Source organism: Thalassophryne amazonica, chromosome 18 (assembly GCF_902500255.1).
Source record: "Thalassophryne amazonica chromosome 18, fThaAma1.1, whole genome shotgun sequence".
NCBI lineage: Eukaryota > Metazoa > Chordata > Actinopteri > Batrachoidiformes > Batrachoididae > Thalassophryne > Thalassophryne amazonica.
In genome coordinates, this window is record NC_047120.1 from 4,404,768 (window position 1) to 4,427,982 (window position 23,215).

The window sequence follows — 23,215 nt, forward strand, 5'->3', positions numbered from 1 at the left end:
CACTAAAACCTTCAAAATTAGTGCATTACTTTAAAACTAAAACATATATCTGATATTTTCACTTTATAAAACTTCAGACGTGACTTTAATTTAAATAACTTGCCCGAAATTAGTTGGGTTAAAATTTTAACCACAAGTTAAAACTATATGCCTCTGGATGACTTGGGTGATATTGCCAGCGTATCAGTATGGGGTCAAAAGAAATGAGTTTTTCTTTTCTGTGACCAGTTCTTCTTTGCCTGCAGAGGATAGAGCGGTTTCTTCTAGAACCAGCTCTCCTCTGTTTGCAGAGAATAGAACTGCATATCTACTACAAAACATTTAACATTTAAGGTACTCAACTGATTTTAGACTTAATAAATGTTTGTAACTGTTAAGCTTTGTTCACCACACCTGCAAAAAATATGTTAGCGGTCTAAAAATTATCGGACCAAAACTTATCGGAAGGTAATTGGTCCAATGATGGTTTTCAAAGTTATCTGGGAAGTTAATCTGATAATGAAAACATTAGCTTCGATAATTAGTGGATTAGTGGAACTGTGCACCACTCATTGTAATACAGTCCCTTACAAACTATAATATCAATCTATTTCTCAGATTAAATTTATTCAAAATCTCGGTGAAATGAGGACTGGGTTCTCACAGATGTAGTCAACACAGGGGCTCCATCTTATGAGAGACCACGAACAAAGCAAACAAGTAGTTTTTCATAAAAGATGATGTAGGTGGAACAGTGGGTGGGTTGCTGCCCATGATGAGTGCAGGTAACCATCTGACCACAGCTGGACCAGCCTGCAGCATTACAAGATTATTAATTTACTATATCACAATCTAATTTTCCCTCCAATAATTACAATATGAACACTTTCTTTAACTTGTACAGACAGGATTGTGAGTTCCAAATTACTGTTGGTCTCTGAAAAATGTCTTTCTGCAACAAAAAAAAGCACAACCATTCAAGTATTCAAACTTCTAATTAGTGGAGGTGGGTTCTGCACATTGTGCATGTGCTGCACGTCCATCTGCTGGAGTGATGCTCATATTTATCAATGTCCACAACCCACAGTGCTGTGAGGAACGGTGCCTCCTACAGGCTGAACGCGTCACTGCACCTTCAAACACAAATGTCCATGGGGTCTGCTTCATAAAGATGTGCGACCTTTCCTTTGGTCTTTCCTCAGCAGATACACCAGCACCTGAGCTACAAATGGCCAGAGGAGCAGGAGGAGGACCGTCCCACCGCCCACATCAAATGGCCAGCACTTCTCCTGAGAGAAAAACAAAGAGGTGAAGAGCAGAGCCTCAGTAACATGGACAACAAATGGCCAGTCAGTGTTTGTACTGATGCCAGATCATTCATTAAACAGAACACTCCTCAGGTTTCACCTGAACCCTCAAATAATGGAACAACTGATATCATCAAGTTGCTTGTTTCTTCTTTAGTTCTGCTTTTCCAGCAGCTGCTTTCAGTTGTTATATTTTTGAGGTTTCTCCTCATAAAGTGAAATGTGCTCAGTTTGGTTAAGGTCTGGTGATTGACCGAGTCTGTCAAGATCTTTCCACTCCCAAGTGAAGTGAGTGGCCCATTGTTCCAGGATTTTGGACATCTGGTCCATCCTAACTGCTTGAGAAGAACCATGCATCCGCTTGAGGACCCCATTAACTGGACAAGGCCATTGTCCAGTTAATGGGGTCCTCAATACTTAGCAGGGGTGCCGAAAAGGGGAGAATAAGGAGAAGGATTCTAGGGGCCCAGCGAAGCCCCTAATACAATTATAATACCAACAAAATAATATGGGGGTGGCACAGTAAGATTTCTTTTCATGGCGCACAAAATCCCTGTCGGTGCCTCTTTACTGAGACACCGCCGTGTTGCACCATAGGTAGGGAAACACATCAGAAAGCCAAACCATCGTAGCTGACGTTCCCTCACAATAAAAGCGATACGACCTATCAGAAGGCCAATTAATGAGCCACATTAAAATAGCGTAATGGTTGAAACAGCTGTGCGTGCACCAACGGTGATCCCAGAAAGTCCTCTGTAACGGTGTGTACCGACCTGGTGTTTAAAACCCACAGCAGACCAAAAAGCCATTAGTGTACTGACCATATGCAGAAGAAGATGAATTAGACTCAGAGCTGAGATCTGTGAGTCTTACCTGAGGCTGTGAAGCTCCACACTGCAGACAAGGTCTCCACTCTGGACCCAGAGCCTGTCACACACAAACAGCACAGAGCTGACAGAAAGCTCAGGAGAACCAGGGATTTTTCAACCTGGGCCCTATTTAAGGACATATCACTGTTCAACTTTTCATATGGAATGAAAAACAATACTAATCAGTCCACGGCTGATTTAGAACGCTAACACGGTCACAGGGTAAATATCGGTACATTGTAAGGCTACAAGAAAATCTAAAAACCTTACGTAGCAAACAGCTTGGTACCACTGAAGAACCAAAAGCATTATTAGAAATGTTTGCTATGTGGAAACACATGAGCCTCTCCGGGCAACCAGCGGGCATGTATCAATGTCCTCAGAGTGCCGTCATCAAGTGAGTTGAAGGCTGGGGCAGTTTGCTACCTTTTAAAAGGTTTACTGACATTTGCTGAGGTAAACAGGCACACGTGCCTCTGCAAAGATCCGCTTTATGGTATCAGTCACTTCTTGCCCCCAGGCAGATGTGCATGCTGATTTGGCACAAGTTTTATGCAGAATATCTTCCTGATGCAACTACTTGTTACAACCCCAATTCCAATTAAGTTGGGATGTTGTGTAAAATATAAATAAAAACAGAATACAATGATTTGCAAATCCTCTTCAACCTATATTCAGTTGAATACACCACAAAGACAAGATATTTAATGTTCAAAATGATAAACTTTATTGTTTTTGTGCAAATATTTGGTCATTTTGAAATGGATGCCTGCAACATGTTTCAAAAAAGCTGGGACAGTGGTATGTTTACCACTGTGTTACATCACCTTTCCTTCTAACAACACTCAATAAGCGTTTGGGAACTGAGGACACTAATTGTTGAAGCTTTGTAGGTGGAATTCTTTCCAATTCTTGCTTGATGTACGACTACAGTTGTTCAACAGTCCGGGGTCTCCATTGTCGTATTTTGCACTTCATAATGCACCACACATTTTTAATGGGCGACAGGTCTGGACTGCAGGCAGGCCAGTCTAGTACCTGCACTCTTTTACTACGAAGCCACGTTGTTGTAACACGTGCAGAAAGTGGCTTGACATTGTCTTGCTGAAATAAACAGAGACATCCCTGAAAAAGATGTTGCTTGGATGGCAGCATGTGTTGCTCCAAAACCTGGATGTACCTTTCAGCATTGATGGTGCCATCACAGATGCTGGCTTTTGAACTTTGCACTGGTAACAATCTGGATGGTCTTTTTCCTCTTTTGTCTGGAGGACACGACATCCATGATTTCCAAAAACAATTTGAAATGTGGACTCATCAGACCACAGCACACTTTTCCACTTTGTGTCTGTCCATTTCAAATGAGCTCGGGCCCAGAGAAGGCGGCAGTGTTTCTGGATGTTGTTGATGTATGGCTTTCACTTTGCATGGTAGAGTTTTAACTTTCACTTGTAGATGTAGCAACGAACTGTGTTAACTGACAATGGTTTTCTGAAGTGTTCCTGAGCCCACACGGTAAGATCCTTTACATAATGATGTCGGTTTTTAATGCAGTGCCACCTGAGGGATCAAAGGTCAGGGGTATTAATGTTGGTTTTCGGCCTTGCCGCTTACGTGTAGAAAGTTCTCCAGATGCTCTGATTCTTCTGATTATATTATGGACTGTAGATGATGGAATCCCCAAATTTCTTGCAGGTGAACGTTGAGAAACATTGTTTTTAAACTGTTGGACTATTTTTTCATGCAGTTGTTCACAAAGTGGTGATTGTCTCCCCATCTTTGCTTGTGAACAGCTGAGCCTTTTGGGGATGCTCCTTTTATACCCAATCATGACACTCACCTGTTGAGCATTTATCAACTTTTTTGAAATGTGTTGCAGGCATCCATTTCAAAATGAGCAAATATTTGCACAACAACAATAAAGTTTATCAGTTTGAACATTAAATATCTTGTCTTGGGAGTGGCTATGGCACGGAGCTGAGCGGTCGCATTTTTCGAGCTCTCCATAGCAATCGGCTAAGCTAAAGTATCCTGAGTTAGAAGGGAAGGCTTTTCTTCATTAAATTAAAGTTAAGTGTATCTGTATCTAAGACATGTCGGCCAAAACGCCAAAAACTACCATGGGCCACCAGAAAAAGGAAGATGCTAACAAGCTAACCGCTATCGTGCAGACTCCTGGAGCGGAGGGGATTTTAGAAGCAATTGCAGCTCTGAAAAACGATTTTGGCTCCAAAGTTGACGGAGTTCTGACAGCAATTAACGGAATCAAGTCAGACTTTAAAGAGTTTTCATGCAGACTGGAACAAGCAGAGGATCGTATTGGTGATATAGAGGACAATATGGCTGGTGAGAAAACTAAAATTGCGATGCTGGAGAAACAGGTGTCTGAGCTTACCTCTAAAGTGGATGACCTAGAAAACAGGAGCCGTCGTTCAAATCTGAGGCTAGTGACTCTCCCAGAAAAAGTTGAAAAGGGAAATGCAGCTGCTTTTTTGGAAAAGTGGCTTCCCAAAGTCCTGGAACCCGAGACCTTCCCTGCCCCACTGGTTATCGAAAGGGCGCATAGACTGCCAGGCGCTCCACAATCCTCCGCTCCGCGAGTCATGATAATTAAGTTTTTAAACTTTGGCGACAAAATCCGAGTCATGCAAGCGGCAAGAAAGAAGGGCAAGATCGTGTACGAAGGCCACCAGGTCATGTTCTTTCAGGACATCTCCACCGAGCTGCACAAGAAAAGAAAACGTTTCGATGACGTGAAACGACGACTACGGGACCTAAAAGTGGACTACGGCATCATTTACCCCGCCAAGCTCAGGCTTTTCCACGAAGGGAAAACACGCATCTTCGCTGATCCTGCAGGTGTGCAGATGTTCATCAAAGATCTGGAGACAGAGCAGGCTGGCCACGATTAGCACGATTACACAGGGATGACCACGGTCAGGGTCGGAACTTTTCAAAGCAGCAGCCGGCGTGGAACTTTAACTCTTTTTCATCTATCAAGAAAGGTACTGTCACGGTTTTCAATCGATACCCGTTGCCTTTATTAGATTCGGTGTTCACCCCCCTGCATGGAGCCAAAATCTTCACAAAGTTGGATCTTAGGAACGCATACCACCTACTTCGGATCCGGAAGGGAGACGAATGGAAGACGGCATTTAACACCCCATTAGGTCATTTTGAGTACCTGGTCATGCCGTTCGGCCTCACTAACGCCCCCGCGACGTTCCAAGCTTTGGTTAATGACGTCTTGCGGGACTTCCTGCACCAATTTGTCTTCGTATACCTGGATGATATACTCATCTTTTCTCCGGACCCTGAGACCCATGTACGGCATGTACGTCAGGTCCTGCAGCAGTTGTTGGAGAACCGGCTGTTTGTGAAGGGCGAGAAGTGTGAGTTCCACTGCACTTCTTTGTCCTTCCTGGGGTTTATCATCTCCTCCAACTCCGTCGCCCCGGATCCGGCCAAGGTCGCAGCGGTGAGAGACTGGCCCCAACCTACGAGCCGTAGGAAGCTGCAACAGTTCCTCGGCTTCGCAAATTTTTACAGGAGGTTCATTAAGGGGTATAGTCAGGTAGTTAGCCCCCTGACGGCCCTGACCTCACCAAAAGTTCCCTTCACTTGGTCAGATCGGTGCGATGCCGCGTTTAGGGAGTTGAAACGCCGGTTCTCGACTGCACCGGTCTTGGTGCAGCCCGATCCTAGTCGCCAGTTTGTGGTTGAAGTGGACGCCTCTGACTCAGGGATAGGAGCCGTGCTATCCCAGAGCGGAGAGACCGATAAGGTTCTTCACCCGTGTGCCTATTTCTCCCGCAGGTTGACCCCAGCAGAGCAGAACTATGACGTGGGCAATCGAGAGCTCCTTGCGGTGAAAGAGGCTCTTGAGGAGTGGAGACACCTGCTGGAGGGAGCTTTCGGAGCCGTTCACAGTTTTCACAGACCATCGGAACCTGGAGTATATCAGGACCGCCAAGCGGCTGAACCCAAGGTAAGCCCGCTGGTCATTGTTCTTCGGGCGTTTTGACTTCCGGATCACCTATCGCCCCGGGACCAAGAACCAGAGATCGGATGCCTTGTCCCGGGTACACAAAGACGAAGTCAAAACAGAGCTGTCGGATCCGCCAGAATCCATCATACCTGAGTCCACTATCGTGGCCACCCTCACCTGGGACATGGAGAAGACCGTCCGGGAGGCCCTGGCACGGAGCCCGGACCCAGGCATGGGCCCGAAGAACCGCCTCTACATCCCACCAGAGGCCAGAGCTGCAGTCCTGGACTTCTGTCACGGGTCCAAGCTCTCCTGTCACCCAGGGGTGCGAAGGACCGTGGCAGTGGTCCGGCAGTGCTTCTGGTGGGCGTCCATGGAAGCCGACGTCCGGGAATATGTTCAGGCCTGTACCACCTGTGCCAGGGGCAAGGCAGACCACTCAAAGACACAAGGACTTCTGCAACAGCTCCCGGTGCCTCGCCGCCCCTGGTCCCACATTGGCCTGGACTTTGTCACGGGCCTCCCGCCGTCCCAGGGCATGACCACCATCTTCACGATAGTGGACCGGTTCTCCAAGGCGGCCCACTTCGTGGCCCTCCTGAAGCTCCCAACGGCCCAGGAGACAGCAGACCTCCTGGTCCACCACGTCGTGCGTCTGCATGGGATACCAACTGACATTGTCTCGGATCGTGGTCCTCAGTTCTCCTCACAGGTCTGGAGGAGTTTCTGGAGAGAACTGGGGGCCACCGTGAGCCTCTCGTCCGGGTATCACCCACAGACGAATGGACAGGCAGAGCGGGCCAACCAGGAACTCGAGCAGGCCCTCCGCTGCATGACCGCTGCGCACCCGGCAGCCTGGAGTGACCATCTGGCCTGGATCGAGTATGCACATAACAACCAGGTGTCCTCTGCCACCGGCCTCTCCCCGTTTGAGGTGTGTCTGGGGTACCAGCCCCCATTGTTTCCCGTGGTGGAGGGAGAGGTCGGTGTGCCCTCGGTCCAGGCCCACCTGCGAAGATGCCGTTGGGTGTGGCGCACCGCCCGTTCGGCCTTGTTGAGGGCCCGGACGAGGGCTAAGGCCCATGCAGACCGTCGACGGTCCCCGGCCCCCGCATACCAGCCCGAGAGGGTACAGAAAATATATACATGTTGTGAGAATATTATTCAATGCAATAAAAATTTAAGAAAGAAGAGGAACAAACTTACATCTGCAAGAAGGACAAGTCCATCCGTGGGCTCTCTGAAATAGACCATCAGCAGCCGGACCACATGGAGTTTCACCTTAGCATCCTGCGAGAACCATCTGAACATCTTTGTCAGCAGTTTTGCTCGAAAGTATTCCACAATAGCTCTTCATATTCTTCCACGGTGAGTTCCAGGAGACGCAGCGCATGAAGGTTTGTGAGAAGCTCAAAACGAGAATAGGTGCCCCTCTTTTGGCTGAATTTTGACTTTTAAGGGGTGAACTTTCCGTTTATGTAGTGACGGAGTTGCTGATTGATGAAAGTAAGCCCTTATTTTAATAAATGTTATAATTAATCATGTAAGTCTCTTCTTTTCCATAGAATTTGTATTGCTGCACCTTAGTTTACATCATTTCAATAGGCTATATGTTGTATAGAATAAAGAATACGCATTAAAATTGCTAATCAAGGTTATAGTAAAGACACTGCTTAATTGGCTGTCATGAATACTGACAAGGTATCATAAAGGTAATGGTCGAAGTGAGGATTTGTAAATGTTGCCTCAAACGTCCACGCAGTAATTCAGATATGGCGAAACAAGTGAATGATATAAAATATGTAGAGCTTTGTAATTCAATAAATATTTTTGCTTTGTTGAGGGTACTAGAAATATTTTTAGATATTTTAGCTTGAACATGTTTTATGTGAGGGACAATATTTAAACGCGTGCATACGCGATAAAACTTTAAAGGTATGATCGGGAGGCCGCTCTCAACACATCCGGTCCGTTTTCAGGCAAAAAAAACATTAAAAAATTTTAGGATCAAAGATTAACACGAGCCGTGACAATTTTTAAACGTGTCCACACGCGGTAAAACTTTAAAGGTATGATTGGGAGAGCGTTCTCAACACACCAGAAGCATTTTTTCACAAAAAAACGCGCATAAAAAATTCAAGGTCAAAGGTCAACGCTTCTTTCTGCGCTTAATAACGACGTTTTAAATTATCCAAACGCGGTAAAACTTTAAAGGTATGATCGGAAGGCCGCTCTCACACATCCAACCCATTTTCAGGTGAAAAAAAACATTAAAAAAATTTAGGATCAAAGATTAACACTTCTTTCTGTACTTAATAACAATGTTTTAAAGCGTGCAAACGTGATAAACTTTAAAAGGTATGATCGGGAGGTTGTCCCAAGACAGGGGTTACATTTTCACGTGAAAAAACATTAAAAAAAAATTAGGATCAAAGGTTAACACAAGCTGTCACAGCATTTAAAAGTGTGCGAAGGTCCTTGTAGCTGGATACAGGAGGTATTACCCCTTTTCTTAAGGCAATTACGATATCTTTTCACAAAATCAGAAACCAGATCATGGTTTGCGATAGTATTTTCTGTGTATAAAGACAGCACATCTTGGTATGACGCCCCGGTGGCGCTGATATATATTTAATACACGCAGTGACCTTTATTTTATTTGTAAATATTCACAAAACGGAAACATGGAAATAGAAATGGGAAAAAATATGAGTATGTACATATGTATGTACGGATATATTTAAATCTCTTTGGTGTTAAAGATATGTAGATGTTTTGTTCATGTGGTTTCTGACATGTCTGGAATAAGACAGGCTGAAGCTGGGAAAACTAATTCTCCTGTGAGTAGCGTTTTATTCTTTTAGTGCAACTATTAAAAGGTCCACTATTTCTGTATTATCCGTCATGACTTTGCTATCCATCCACTTTTGTTCATAGTATGGGACCACTACACGCGCGGGTCTGGGGATATTTGCTCTTAAAAGTGTGTGTGTGTGTGTATTTGGGGTGTTTAGCGCACCTCTTTTGACAAACCGGACCAGCGTCACAGGTCCCGTTTGAAGCAATATTTTTATGAGGTCCTGCTGTGTCCCTCGGTCCGAGGTGTCAGGCTAAATCCCCTGATCGATGATTACGTGTGTTTTTTGGGTCCACCATAAAACCTGATACCTGTGGGTAATGAGCTTTTTTTGGAGGCTGGTCCAGGGAGGCTGGTCCAGTTTTCTGTCCCGCCTCCTGCTGCAGTGTTTTTCCTTCATTCCAGCCGCTGACCGGAGCAGACGTTCATTCTCTCGGAATGAAGTTTTCTTTTTCTTCAGAGTGCGAAAGTCTTTCACGGCAAGTGATTTAAGTAATCTTTTGATAGAAATGCTTCTGTTTTTTTTTTTTAAAAAAGATCCTCGGCGGTAAAAACATTTTTAAATGATGTTTTTTTGTTAGATATAGAGCCCCACGGTGAGAAAAGTTTATTCTGATGGATCAGAACAATTCGGCCTGACAAATTAACCCCCGAGGATCATTTAGACGACACGACGCACCAGGGACAGACTCTCCTGTATGACGTAAGAAAATCAGCTCATAACTTTTTAAAGTGTAAATATTTCATTAATAAGTATGATCTGTGTTACAGTTTGTGGATATTCTGTTAGGAGTTTATTTAACGCTGTTTAATCAAGTTTTTTCCCCCAGACACAGCAGCAGAGATAGTAAACCCTCTGAAATCTCATTTATATTAAAAATACAGGTTAATAACGCGGAGATGGTGTGTTCTAACCGACGGAGGTCTGTCGAACCGTCAACAGGGCGCCGCGGGGACGGACTCGTGTTACATGGTAAGAAGAAAAAAATCACATCATGACGTTTTTTTTTTAAAGTGTAGGCTAAATATTTAATAAGTCGCATCTTTTCTTTCAGTTTGTGGCGAGACGTGACCGTCGCTCCTGCAAGATGCCCGGAGGTTCGAGGATATTTTGGACTGGTATTAATGAATGTTTTTGAGAGAGAATAATTGCGATGCATAAAAAGTTTATTCTGGTTTAACGAGAAGAAGAAGACAAATTAAGCCCAGAGGGTTATTAGACGACACGGGGAGCCGGAGAGAGAGTCGCCTTCATGAGGTAAGAAAAAAAGAAAAACAATGATTTAGTAATATGACTAAAGTTTTTAAAGGGCCATAAAGTAAGAAAAAACATATTGGCTATATAATGTCAGACATTTCCCCACTCAGCCAAAAATTTATGCAAACAGTCAGCATCAGCTCGAAAAGTAGAAGTTTTTGTGGAGCTTTTCACAACCAAATAAGCGTTTAAAGCATAAAACCCTCCGCCAGTTAGATTTCTCAATAAATGACCACCGACTGTTTCTATCAAAGATACGGCGTGTGAATTGTAAAAATTACAGCTTCTGTGTGTTTTCAGTGGAACTTCTGCAAAACAACCGCATTTAAATCTTTATCCACGTTAAAACGACTTGAGATTTATAATTATACGCTCTGAACAAATGCACAGATTCTACATGACACACTTTCCTCTTGTCACACTGACAGCAGTGTGTCGGCTCACAGGCTGTTAATGTTTTTGACAGAATTGGTCGGAAATGTGCAACTTTCAAGTGCCTGGTGCAGCTTTTTACAAATCATAAAACAGCGGAGTAACAACAGTGAGTTTTAACATTAGAACTCTTACCCTCCTGATGTTGGTCAACTCGTGTATTTCAGATTCACTTTAATAAATGTTCACCTTTCTGTAGCAGTTGTTAGCTAAACTAGTTTGTTCATAATTACAAGCGGTTTTTAAAAACACGTTGTACAATTTTTACTGCGGATTATTCGCTGTTTAGGGTATGTCTACATGCCTTACACTGTAAAAAATAATAAGATGACTTTACTAAAAATGAAAATAATCAAAAAATGCAAACTTGCTGCCTTACAAAGTAATTTATGTTGTCTTGAAGCAGATTTGATTACCTTAATTATTGCGAGTGTGCAGTACTCAAATACACTTAAAATCTAGATTACAGTAACTTGTTTATTTTGCTGTACTGAAAAAATTAAATTACAGTAATGTATTTACTGTGAGCATCCAGCAAGTGACGGCTTAATTCTCAAAATAGTTTTGTTCATTCATCATATTCAGGTCAACTTAATTTTCTTGAAGCTACAGCTTGAAAACTGAGTCTGGTTAACTTAATTCGTTTGTATGTTTGCATGTATTTACAGTGTACAGAGAGAGTGCGGCTCAAACCAAAGTCAAATTCCATGTATTCTGTGGATACTTGGCCATTAAAAGCTGTTCTGATTCAGATTCTGATAAACCAAAAAATGCTGATGAACCCTGTTTTATTTGAAACTTCAAAGTTGTTGCTTCAGTTCTCCGTCATTCAGTTATCTGTGATTTTCAGGGAACACTTGACATAAAATGCTGACGGCTGATTTTCATATTAAAACAATACATGTCTCCCTTTTGGAAAGTCTCCCAAGAAATCTGATCAGAGAATCTTGATGTCTTCAGGGTGTATTAAAAACTAACCAGGAGAAAGCTGCTTTCAAGAACAGTTTCAGTTATTTTTTTGACCCACTTCAGATGTTTCTTGGTCAGAATGAGGTGGTAAAGCAGGAACTTGCAGCGATACAAGTGAGCAAAGAAAATGTTTAGATTTAGGACTTAACATCCAAACTGCTGGCATGTGAACGTTACCGTGAAGTGTTGAGATAAGGATTTGATGTTTGAATCCCAAAATGTGTAAAATATAAGTTGACTTTACAAAAAAAAATATGCGAACTTGTTGCCTTAGAAAAGTGGCACTGAGCAGACTTGAGATTATTATACGCAGCTGGAGACACAATAATCATCTATCAGCTAATTTACGGCGACAGCCTGATGGTTACCCTTTAATAAACATGGACGTATGCTTTTTTCTTCATGTAAGTGGACCAAATTTGTGTTTAATAACCATGAAAATATGCTTTTTTCTTCAGGTAACTGGAACAAGTACTTTTTTCTTAATGTTTTCCTTCACGTATGTTGTGTTTAATAAACATGAACGTATACTTTTTTTCTTCATGTAAGTGGACCAAATACTTTTTTCTTAATGTTTTCCTTCACGTATGCTGTGTTTAATAAACATGAACAATTGCTTTTTTCTCTGTGTGTGTGACTTTAATGAATGTAATAAAGCACATATTCTAAACCTTATACAGTCTGTGTTCTTTCCTATAATATTGTTGAAAAGGGTAAATTGTTTTTCAAACGAGGTTTTTTGTGAAAAACACTTACTGGTACCTTTTGCTCTAAAAATACCATCTGGCCTGACACCCAGCCACCCTGCCGGGAGTGACGGAGAAGAAACTTTGTTTTTTCCGCCTTCATCACCTCTGGGCGGCATCTCCGATCAGCGGGTGTCCCGCGCACCATGATGATCGGGTAATATCTTAAAAGAAACACCATTTGGCGTGAGTGAGAAGGAGCATTGTTGATTGAAACATCCTTTGGCGTGAGTGATAAGGAGCATTGTTTATTGTTCTTCGGGTTCATCACCTCGGGGCAGCATCTCCGCTCAGCGGGTGTCCCGCCACACACACACACACACGCACACACACGCACACACACACACACGCACACACACAGACACAGCGTCTGCAACAGGTTTTACAGCCGTGGGGTCATGTTTCCGCGAGCGGCTCTATGCGTGGGTATTTGACCGTCTTGCTGCAAAGACTTACAGCCGAGAGACGGCTATTTGTTCCCCTTCTTTAATTTACGAATTAAAAAACAGAAAAGGAAACGTAATAATTTAAGAATTAAAAATATTAAAGGGGCATTAAATAATAGACACTGATTTATGTTTAATTATTTCAGAATTAGTTAATTCTTTAATACATTAAAAAGATCTAGGTATTTTTAATCATTCTTTAATTCATGAAATAAAATGACATTAAAATATTAGACCCTGGGTGGGAGGGGAGGTATGGCTTGGAGGCGGTGCTTGGCCGGGGTTAGGGGAGGAGCTTGGGGGTGGGGCTAGGGGAGGAGCCAGGGGCGGAACTAGGGGAGGAGCCGGGGGGCGGGGCTTAGGGGCGGGACATACTGACGTCATCGACTCTGATTGGATGTGACGTCATAAGGGGCGGGGGCTCGGAGGCGGGACTAGGGGCGAGGCTTAGGGGCGGGGCATAATGACGTCATCGATTATGATTGGCTGTGACGTCATAAGGGGCGGGGCTTGGGGGCGGGACTAGGGGGCGGGGCATAGTGACGTCATCAATTCTGATTGGCTATGACGTCATAGAGGGGGCGGGGCTTAGTGACAGTCGATTTTGATTGGCAGCTGTCACTTTTTTGACGAAAGGTGGGTCAGTTTTCTCTCTCACAAAGTAGGAAGAAGCTGTTACAGTACATAAAGGATTTGAACTTGTGTGACCCCTGGAGGAGGTTAAACTCAGATAAGCTAGAATTTTCTTGCTACTCTTTTAGATTTAAGTCATACTCACGGATAGATTATTTTCTAATTTCCAACTCAATGTTCTCCTCCGTGATTAAATGTAATTATAAACAGCATACTACTGTCAGACCACTCTCCTATTTCACTTTTGTATAGGGCCCAAGGAGTTGTTAAAGGCACTCTTAGATGGAGATTTCATCCCAGATGGCTTTCCGATTCAAATTTCCTGCAATTCTTAGAGACACAAATTGACTTGTTCTTTATTACAAATACGGATGAGACTTCCGCTATTGTCAGATGGGAGACCTTTAAGGCATACATCCGAGGTATGATCATTTCCTATACCAGTTCAAATACAAACAAATATAAATTGAAAATGAATGAGCTTGACCATAAAATTAGACAACTGGAGAGAGAGACCTTTTTGGATGACTCCATAAAAATAAAACAAGAATTAAGGCTACTTAAAGCCCAATATGAGGAATTATCTACATTGAAAGCAGAAAACAGTTTAATTAGGCTCAAACAGAGTTACTATGATCAAGGTGAAAAACCCGGGAGATTGTTGTCCTGGAGAATAAAGAAATTGGATGCAGACAGGGCAATTACCGCAATTCAAACTCAGAGTGGAACAATAACAACAGACCCTCAGGAAATTAATGATACCTTTTCCACTTATTATAAAGTGTTATATACAGCCGAATCCTCAGAAAATTTGGATACACAAACTGAATTCCTGAACGATCTTCATATCCCTTCCATACCAGATGACTTTAAAGGGCATATGGATAAGAAACTAGATGCTCCAGAAATTGTTGATGCTATTAATAATATGAGGGGAGGTAGAGCTGCAGGCCCCGATGCTCTCCCTATTGACATTTACAAGATATTTAAAGATAAACTCATTGAACCTCTTTTAGCTATGTATGAGGAGTCCTTCCAACAGGGTCGTCTCCCGGATTTCCTGAGAAATGCGCTGATAACACTCATTTTGAAACCCAATAAGTCCCCTACCAACTGCGCTTCATATAGGCCCATTTCACTGCTTAATACAGACGCCAAGATTATTGCTAAAGTAATGGCTAGACGACTGGAACCGGTGCTCCCAACTGTCATCAACCCAGATCAGAATGGTTTTGTGAAGAACCGTCAAGCCTTTCACAATGTCAGAAGGGTGCTGAACTTGATACATGCGAGGGAGGGAACCCCTGACACCGCCATTCTGTCTTTAGATGCTGAAAAAGCATTTGATAGAGTGGAGTGGAGTTACTTATTTGATGTGTTATCCCGTTTTGGGATTGGCAATTACCTCCGAAAATGGATCGAGACGCTTTATACCGACCCAACGGTAGAGGTCTCCACCAATTACATAATATCACCCCCTTTCAAATTCACAAGAGGTACCCGTCAGGGGTGCCCTCTTTCGCCATTGCTATTTGTTTTGGCAATGGAACCGTTTGCGATGGCGGTGAGGTCACACCCCCTAATTTCAGGTATAAAAGTATCGGACACTGAACATCGCATTGTAATGTATGCTGATGACACCCTCTTACTTCTAACAGACCTAAATCAATCAATTCTTAATCTGACTAATTTAATTGACGCATTTGGGAAATTTTCAGGCTTTAAAGTAAATGAAACAAAATCCTCCATCATGTTTTTGAACAAACAGGAGCAGATAAATTCAGTAATAAAACACCCTTTCAATAATGCAATAAATGGATTTAAATATCTGGGTATCACTATCACCCCAACCATTAAAGATTTAGTAACCTGTAACTATGACTCTGTGATCTCCATAGTAACTGAATCCATGAATAGTTGGTCAACATTGCCAGTCTCTTTATTGGGGCGTATAAACGTAATCAAGATGAATATACTACCAAAGTTTTTATATCTATTTCAATCGATCCCTTTACCCCCTCCATCACAGTTCTTCTCTAAAATGAAACAACTATTTACAAAATTTATTTGGAATAACAGAAGGGCAAGGTTGAGAATGTCACTTCTTTACCTGCCATATGAGAGAGGAGGGTTACAATTACCCAATTTACAATGGTACTTCTGGGCTGCTCAAATTAAAGCTGCAATACACTGGTTCTCGCCTGAACCTTACCTACCTTGGGTACAACTTGAAAGTACTTGCACTAAAGGCCTGCGACTTGACACTTACTTGTACTCTGCCTCTGTCAAAAAATTGAATCGGCTTACTGATAACCCTTTTGTGAGGAACACAATTAACATCTGGCACAATGTGCAATCACTTCTTGATGAATCCACTATGTTTTCAGGCTTCTCACCAATATGGGGGAATGATAACTTCATTCCTGGCAGAAAAGACCAAGGTTTTAAAATGTGGGCAACAAAGGGCATTTGCAAAGTTATGGATCTATACAAAGAAGGTAAATTAGTTTCATTTGAAGAAATCAGAAATGAATATGATATTCCTCAGACACACCTGTTTAAATACCTACAGTTACGAAGTTTTGTTTATGCACGGATGCACTCTTATACACAGCCCCCTTTGTCCCTGCTAGAAAACATAGCAGTGAACAATCGTTCTGGCAAGGGTCAAATATCCTTACTTTATAATATACTGGTGACAAATCATAAAGACTCTGCTGAACACAGGAAAATTCAATGGGCAACTGACTTGAAAATAGACCTCTCAGAGGAGGATTGGAGAGAGGTGTGTTCAAAGGCTCAACTTCTAACACTAAATACCCACCTTAGACTGATTCAATATAATTGGATTATGAGAACTTATATTACTCCAGATAAATTGAATAAGATGAATCCAAATATTCCTGATACCTGTGTTAAATGCAATGTTGAAAAGGGCACTTTACTTCACTGCTTATGGGACTGTCCTGAGATACGAAATTTCTGGAATGAAGTTCTAAACTGCATTTCTCAGATGACCTGGAATCCAGTACCCGACTGCCCTGCACTCTGTATTCTTAACTTATATCCAAAGGACTGTATGCTAAACAGCAAAGAGAAGAAACTCACGGACTTATGTTTAGCACAGGCTAGACGTTTGATCTCTCTTTGCTGGAAAGACACTAGGAGACCTTCTGTTGGTCGTTGGCTGAAAGAACTATCGTCGTGCCTTGTCCTCCAAAAGTTAACATATACACTAAAAAAGAAATCAGCCAAATTTAAAGAGATCTGGAATCCCTTTCTTGCATTTTTAGAGAACTGTGAAGTTGAAGAAACTCTGGAAACTTAAAGGTGACATGTCCCTAACTGTTGATACCTTAAATGTAACATTAAGCTGTGCATGATGATGTAATGTCGTTATCCACTTATTTATTTATTTTCTCTTTCATTTTATTTATTTATTGATTTTTAAGTTACCTTTGGGGTGGGGGGAGTGGAATATTTTATAGTTTTATAGTTTGGTTGGTATATGCCTTGTTCAGTGTATTAAATACTGTTTTTGTAGTTGTTGTAAGCTGTTATACTCAATAAACATATGCTTCTAAAAAAAAATATATATATATATCTTGTCTTTGTGGTGTATTCAATTGAATATAGGTTAAAGAGGATTTGCAAATCATTGTATTCTGTTTTTAGTTACATTTCACACAACATCCCAACTTCACTGGAATTGGGGTTGTACAAGGAGAATGGGTAGGGGTGGCCTTGAACTAGGAACCTTCCACTCTGGAAAAAAGTGTACTTAACTGATTGGCTACCACCCCTGTCATTTTTGTCCTAAATGAAAAGTTGAATTATAAAACACCTTTAAATAAGGTCAAGGATGTAAAATTGTTTCATTTCTCTTTGAGGGAATCCTGTTTTGTGGAGTCCGTCTTAATACCCCACTGTAATGAACATATTTTCTATATTTTCCCAACACTAATCAGACAAACTAAACCAGATCCTGCAGATCATTCAACAGGATTGGGGGGGATCCCACCAGGAATGGACAATAAAATGTTTCTGGGATGGTTCCTGGGTGCCTAAATGTAACAAAGACACATGCAATGCCAGAAAAACAACATCTCCACTTGCCTGAAGAACCTCAGAACAAATCCCACCAATCCGAGCGGCTTCTCAAACCTTCATGTTTTTCACCTTTGCAAATCTAACCAGGAACCTGAAGATCTCAGCATCAGATCCAAGAACCCTCAGGTCTTGAGAAAACAGAATGACTGTTGCAAGTGTGGCAATATGGTGTACTTACACGTGCGCCAGCAAGCCTCTCCACCACATCCAGCCTTTTCATGACACTTCTCATGTCCTCTTGGAGTCTCCGTAGGGCTACAATGATCTGCTGCTGCAGCTGGGCATCATACAGCCTCTCAGGGCCACCCTCTGAACCACCACCTCCCCCTTGCCCAGCTCCACTGCCAACGAGAGGAGGGCGCCGTCTTGCACTGCCTTGAGCAGCACCACCTATGGATTAAAAAAATAAAAAATAAATTGTATGATCAGCTTCAATCAATACCAAGCTTATGAACTAATCAATGTCGCAGAACAGTTAAATTACCATATTTTTGAAGTATAAGTCACACCTGTTAAAACAGGCCTCTTGAAGAGGAAAAATCTACAGTCGTGTTCAGAAGTTCAGTAGTGCTATGTGACTAAAAAGATTAATCCAGGTTTTGAGTATATTTCTTATTGTTACATGGGAAACAAGGTACCAGTAGATTCAGTAGATTCTCACAAATCCAACAAGGCCAAGCATTCATGATATGCACACTCTTAAGGCTATGAAATTGGGCTATTAGTAAAAAAAAAAAGTAGAAAAGGGGGTGTTCACAATAATAGTAGTGTGGCATTCAGTCAGTGAGTTCGTCAATTTTGTGGAACAAACAGGTGTGAATCAGGTGTCCCCTATTTAAGGATGAAGTCAGCACCTGTTGAACATGCTTTTCTCTTTGAAAGCCTGAGGAAAATGGGACGTTCAAAACATTGTTCAGAAGAACAGCGTAGTTTGATTAAAAAGTTGATTGGAGAGGGGAAAACTTATATGCAGGTGCAAAAAATTATAGGCCGTTCATCTACAATGATCTCCAATGCTTTAAAATGGACAAAAAAAAAAAAAAAAAAACAGAGACGCGCAGAAGAAAACGGAAAACAACCATCAAAATTGATAGAAGAATAACCAGAATGGCAAAGGCTTACCCATTGATCAGCTCCAGGATGATCAAAGACAGTCTGGAGTTACCTGTAAGTGCTGCAACACTTAGAAGACACCTGTGTGAAGCTAATTTATTTGCAAGAATCCCCCGCAAAGTCCCTCTGTTAAATAAAAGACATGTGCAGAAGAGGTTACAATTTGCCAAAGAACACACCAACTGGCCTAAAGAGAAATGGAGGAATATTTTGTGGACTGATGAGAGTAAAATTGTTCTTTTTGGGTCCAAGGGCCGCAGACAGTTTGTGAGACGACCCCCAAACTCTGAATTCAAGCCACAGTTCACAGTGAAGACAGTGAAGCATGGTGGTGCAAGCATCATGATATGGGCATGTTTCTCCTACTATGGTGTTGGGCCTATATATCACATACCAGGTATCATGGATCAGTTTGGATATGTCAAAATACTTGAAGAGGTCATGTTGCCTTATGCTGAAGAGGACATGCCCTTGAAATGGGTGTTTCAACAAGACAATGACTCCAAGAACACTAGTAAATGAGCAAAATCTTGATTCCAAACCAACAAAATTATTGCCTCGCAGATGTGAAGAAATCATGAAAAACTGTGGTTATACAACTAAATACTAGTTTAGTGATGTACAGGATTGCTAAAAAAGCAGTTTGAACATAATAGTTTTGAGTTTGTAGCGTCAACAGCAGATGCTACTATTATTGTGAACACCCCCTTTTCTACTTTTTTACTAATAGCCCAATTTCATAGCCTTAAGAGTGTGCATATCATGAATGCTTGGTCTTGTTGGATTTGTGAGAATCTATTGAATCTACTGGTACCTTGTTTCCCATGTAACAATAAGAAATATACTCAAAACCTGGATTAATCTTTTTAGTCACATTGCACTACTATTATTCTGAACACTACTGTATATACAAGTTGCATCATATTATAAAGTCGCACATTTTTCCAGTATTATCAGCTCATTAATTTGGGATTTTTGTGCACTGTTGAAGTGTACTTCTTATTATTGACATGTATTCTTTTATTATTGGAGTTTATTTTTTAGTGCTTTGATTCCGGTGAAAGTCCTATATAAATAGCTACTCTAATTATTACTATGAAGAACAAACAAACAAATGATTTTTTGGTGTATAAGTCACACCCAAGTACAAGTCACAAGGCCTCCCAATTGGATGCTCTGATTGCAGTATCAGAGAAGCTGAGTGAGGAATCTATGTGTCTGGGTTAAAAATTGTCCCGGATCTAGACTAAATTCCCCATCACATTCTGTCCAGATACTCGTACAGTAGATTTGCAGATCATCTGCGAATGAAAGGGCAGATTGTGCTTGGCTATGACTGACCCTAAAAGTCCAAAAGGCAGCATGTACAAAAAAAAAAACAATAGGTTCAAGAATAGAACCCTGTGGCACTCCACAAAACCATGAGCTCTCCTCATTTGATGAGGTGAGGTCACCAATCATAACAGAAAAATTCCTATCGGCCATACAGGATTTAAACAAGTTGAGTGCAGTGCCGCGCAAAAAAAAAAAAAAAAATCCAGAAATCATAATGTATGATTTTTTTTAAAATAATTTATTTGCATGTTACTGCTGCAAATAAGCATTTGAACACCTGTGAAAATCAATGGTAATATTTGGTACAGTAGCCTTTGTTTGCAATTACAGAGGTCAGATGTTTCCTGTAGTTTTTCACCAGGTTTTCACACACTGCAGCAGGGAGTTTGGTCCACTCCTCCATACAGATCTTCTTTAGATCTTTCAGGTTTGGAGTTTCAACTCCCTCCAAAGATTTTCTATTGAGTTCAGGTCTAGAGACTGGCCAGGCCACTCCAGGACCTTGAAATGCTTCTTACAGAGCCCCTCCTTAGTTGCCCTGGCTGTGTGTTTGGGGTCACTGTCATGCTGGAAGACCCAGCCATGACCCATCTTCAATGCTCTTACTGAGGGAAGGAGGTTATTTGCCAAAATCTCTCAATACATGACCCCATTCATCCTCCCTTCGATATGGTGCAGTCGTCCTGTCCCCTTTGCAGAAGAGCAGCCCCAGAGTATGATGTTTCCACCCCCATGCTTCACGGTTGGGATGGTTTTCTTAGGGTTGTTCTCATCCTCTAAACATGGTAAGTGGAGTTGATTCCAAAAAGCTCTATTCTGGTCTCATCTGACCACATGACCTTCTCCCATGTCTCCCCTGGATCATCCAGATGGTCACTGGTGAACTTCAAATGGGCCTGGACATGTGCTGGCTTGTGCAGGGGGACCTTGCTGCCCTGCAGGATTTTAAACCATGACAGCATCATGTCTTACTAATGTAATCTTTGTGACTGTGGTCCCAGCTCTCTTCAGGTCATTGACCAGGTCCTCCTGTATAGTTCTGAGCTTTCTCAGAATCATCCTTACCCCACAAAGTGAGATCTTGCATGGAATCCCAGACCGAGGGAGATTGACAGTCATCTTGTGTTTCTTCCACTTTCTAATAAATAATCATAACAGTTGTTGTCTTCTACCAAGCTGCTTGCCTGTTGTCCTGTAGTCCATCCCAGCCTTGTGCAGGTCTACAGTTTTGTCCCTGGTGTCCTTAGACAGCTCTTTGGTCTCGGCTATGGTGGACAGGTTGGAGTGTGATTGACTGAGTGTGTGAACAGGTGTCTTTTATACAGGTAACAAGTTCAAACAGGTGCAATTAATACAGGTAAAGAGTGCAGAATAAGAGGTCTTCTTAAAGAAAAATTAACAGGTCTGTGTGAGCCAGAATTCTTGCTGGTTGGTAGGTATTCAAATACTTATTTGCAGCAGTAACATACAAATAAATTATTAAAAAAAAAAAAAAAATCATACATTGTGATTTCTGGATTTTTTTTTTAGATTATGTCTCTCACAGTGGACATGCACCTAAGATGAAAATTTCAGACCCCTCCACGATTTCTAAGTGGGAGAACTTGCAAAATCACAGGGTGTTCAAATACTTATTTTCCTCAGTGTATTAGCCTAAGTGTTTGGAACAACTCCTTTTCATGATCAACTGAAACACAGGATTTTATTTGAGTCTGTGTACACAACGTGGTGTCCGCTGTTCTGGTTTGTCATTTAATAATTACCAATGGATTATCACAGCTGGATGGGACAACTGAAGCCCATTAACGCACTGCAGACTCTGTTGTGGTTTTCCTTTGTATGTGGAACATTTCCCAAAGTCAATGACACTGGGCCAACAAAAAAGCTGAGTTCAGTGTCAATCAGCTCGCCGCGGCATTTAGGAGTTATTGTTTACGTTCCTTTTCTCTGCTATGTGGTGGAACAGATGTAGGAACAGATGTTCATTTAGGTCTTTAGTTGATGGTGTCAGTTGTTGGCAGGACGTTTTGCTGTTTGGAACAGACATTTATTCATATTTGCTTAAAAGGAGCCTGACTGCTAATTGTATTTTATCGCTGGAGCCTGATGACTGCTAAAGATGAAGAGTGACGCCATCGCGATCGCTCGTAAAACGAATGCTTTAAGTGTGACCCGACTCAGTTTGAAATGCAAGCTGAAAGTAATTGAGTCCCGTTAGCAAGTGTCCCCCCTTCATTTTCAACAAAAATGACAATATGATTGTGTTTCTCCTTTTTACTGTCATGAAAATGAACGTAATCATGATTTTTCAGTATCTAAGTTGTACTGTAGTATATCGACCTCTCTTATGCTGCGTTTACACTTAACGACGACAAGTCACGAATGCCATGAAGTACACATTCTTGGCTGCTGATCACAAATGTGATAATTCATAGCAGAGGTGTCAAGTGTCCTCAGGAACTGCTGCAACCTGTTACCATGCGTTACGATTAATGGCACGTGGTGCTGGAGAATTATCAGGAACCATTACACACGGTCAAGAATAATGTTCTGCATTGTTGCGCGCTATTGCGCGTAACAGCACATCGTTAAATTCTGTCACGTTTTGAATGAGGCAAATTGTCTCCACACAGACGCCCATATTCATCCAACCGTCAGCTGCTGAACAATTCAGACCGCTCCAGTTTGCTCCTCAAAATCCAGCAGCAGAAGCAGAAGAACTTTGTGACTGCATGCTTAGTTGGGCTCTGTACCATGGAGTGACGCAGAGAGGAGGAGGAGATGGAGAGAGCCAGATGTGTGGCTCCACACGGCTCTCGTCTCGCTCGTTTTCCCAAACATCAGGCACATGAAGCAGGTGGAACACCTGCAGCAGCGCGCTGAGGAGCACTGGAACAAGACTTTTAGCTGACTTGGTGTCACTGTCCTTCTTCGGCATACTGCAGCAATGAAACTGAATGCGGTGCAGCGGGGTTTAATTGTGTCAATCAATCAATTTTTTTTTTATATAGCGCCAAATCACAACAAACAGTTGCCCCAAGGCGCTTTATATTGTAAGGCAAGGCCATACAATAATTCTGTAAAACCCCAACGGTCAAAACGACCCCCTGTGAGCAAGCACTTGGCTACAGTGGGAAGGAAAAACTCCCTTTTAACAGGAAGAAACCTCCAGC

At 42.1% G+C, this 23,215-nt stretch overlaps 1 protein-coding gene across 1 annotated transcript in view; it reads right to left on the bottom strand.

Moving 5' to 3' along the window:
- Nucleotides 1–461: 461 nt before the first annotated feature.
- The window catches only part of acbd4 (acyl-CoA binding domain containing 4), a 131,947-nt gene continuing 109,193 nt past the window's right edge, over nucleotides 462–23,215 (bottom strand). Inside the window, exons 9-11 of the mRNA XM_034193158.1 lie at nucleotides 17,773–17,984; nucleotides 2,160–2,213; nucleotides 462–1,268 (exon numbers count right to left, since the gene is read on the bottom strand). Of these exons, the coding sequence (XP_034049049.1) occupies nucleotides 1,143–1,268; nucleotides 2,160–2,213; nucleotides 17,773–17,984 (392 nt within the window). The 3' untranslated portion in view covers nucleotides 462–1,142. The remainder of the gene's footprint in view (nucleotides 1,269–2,159; nucleotides 2,214–17,772; nucleotides 17,985–23,215) is intronic.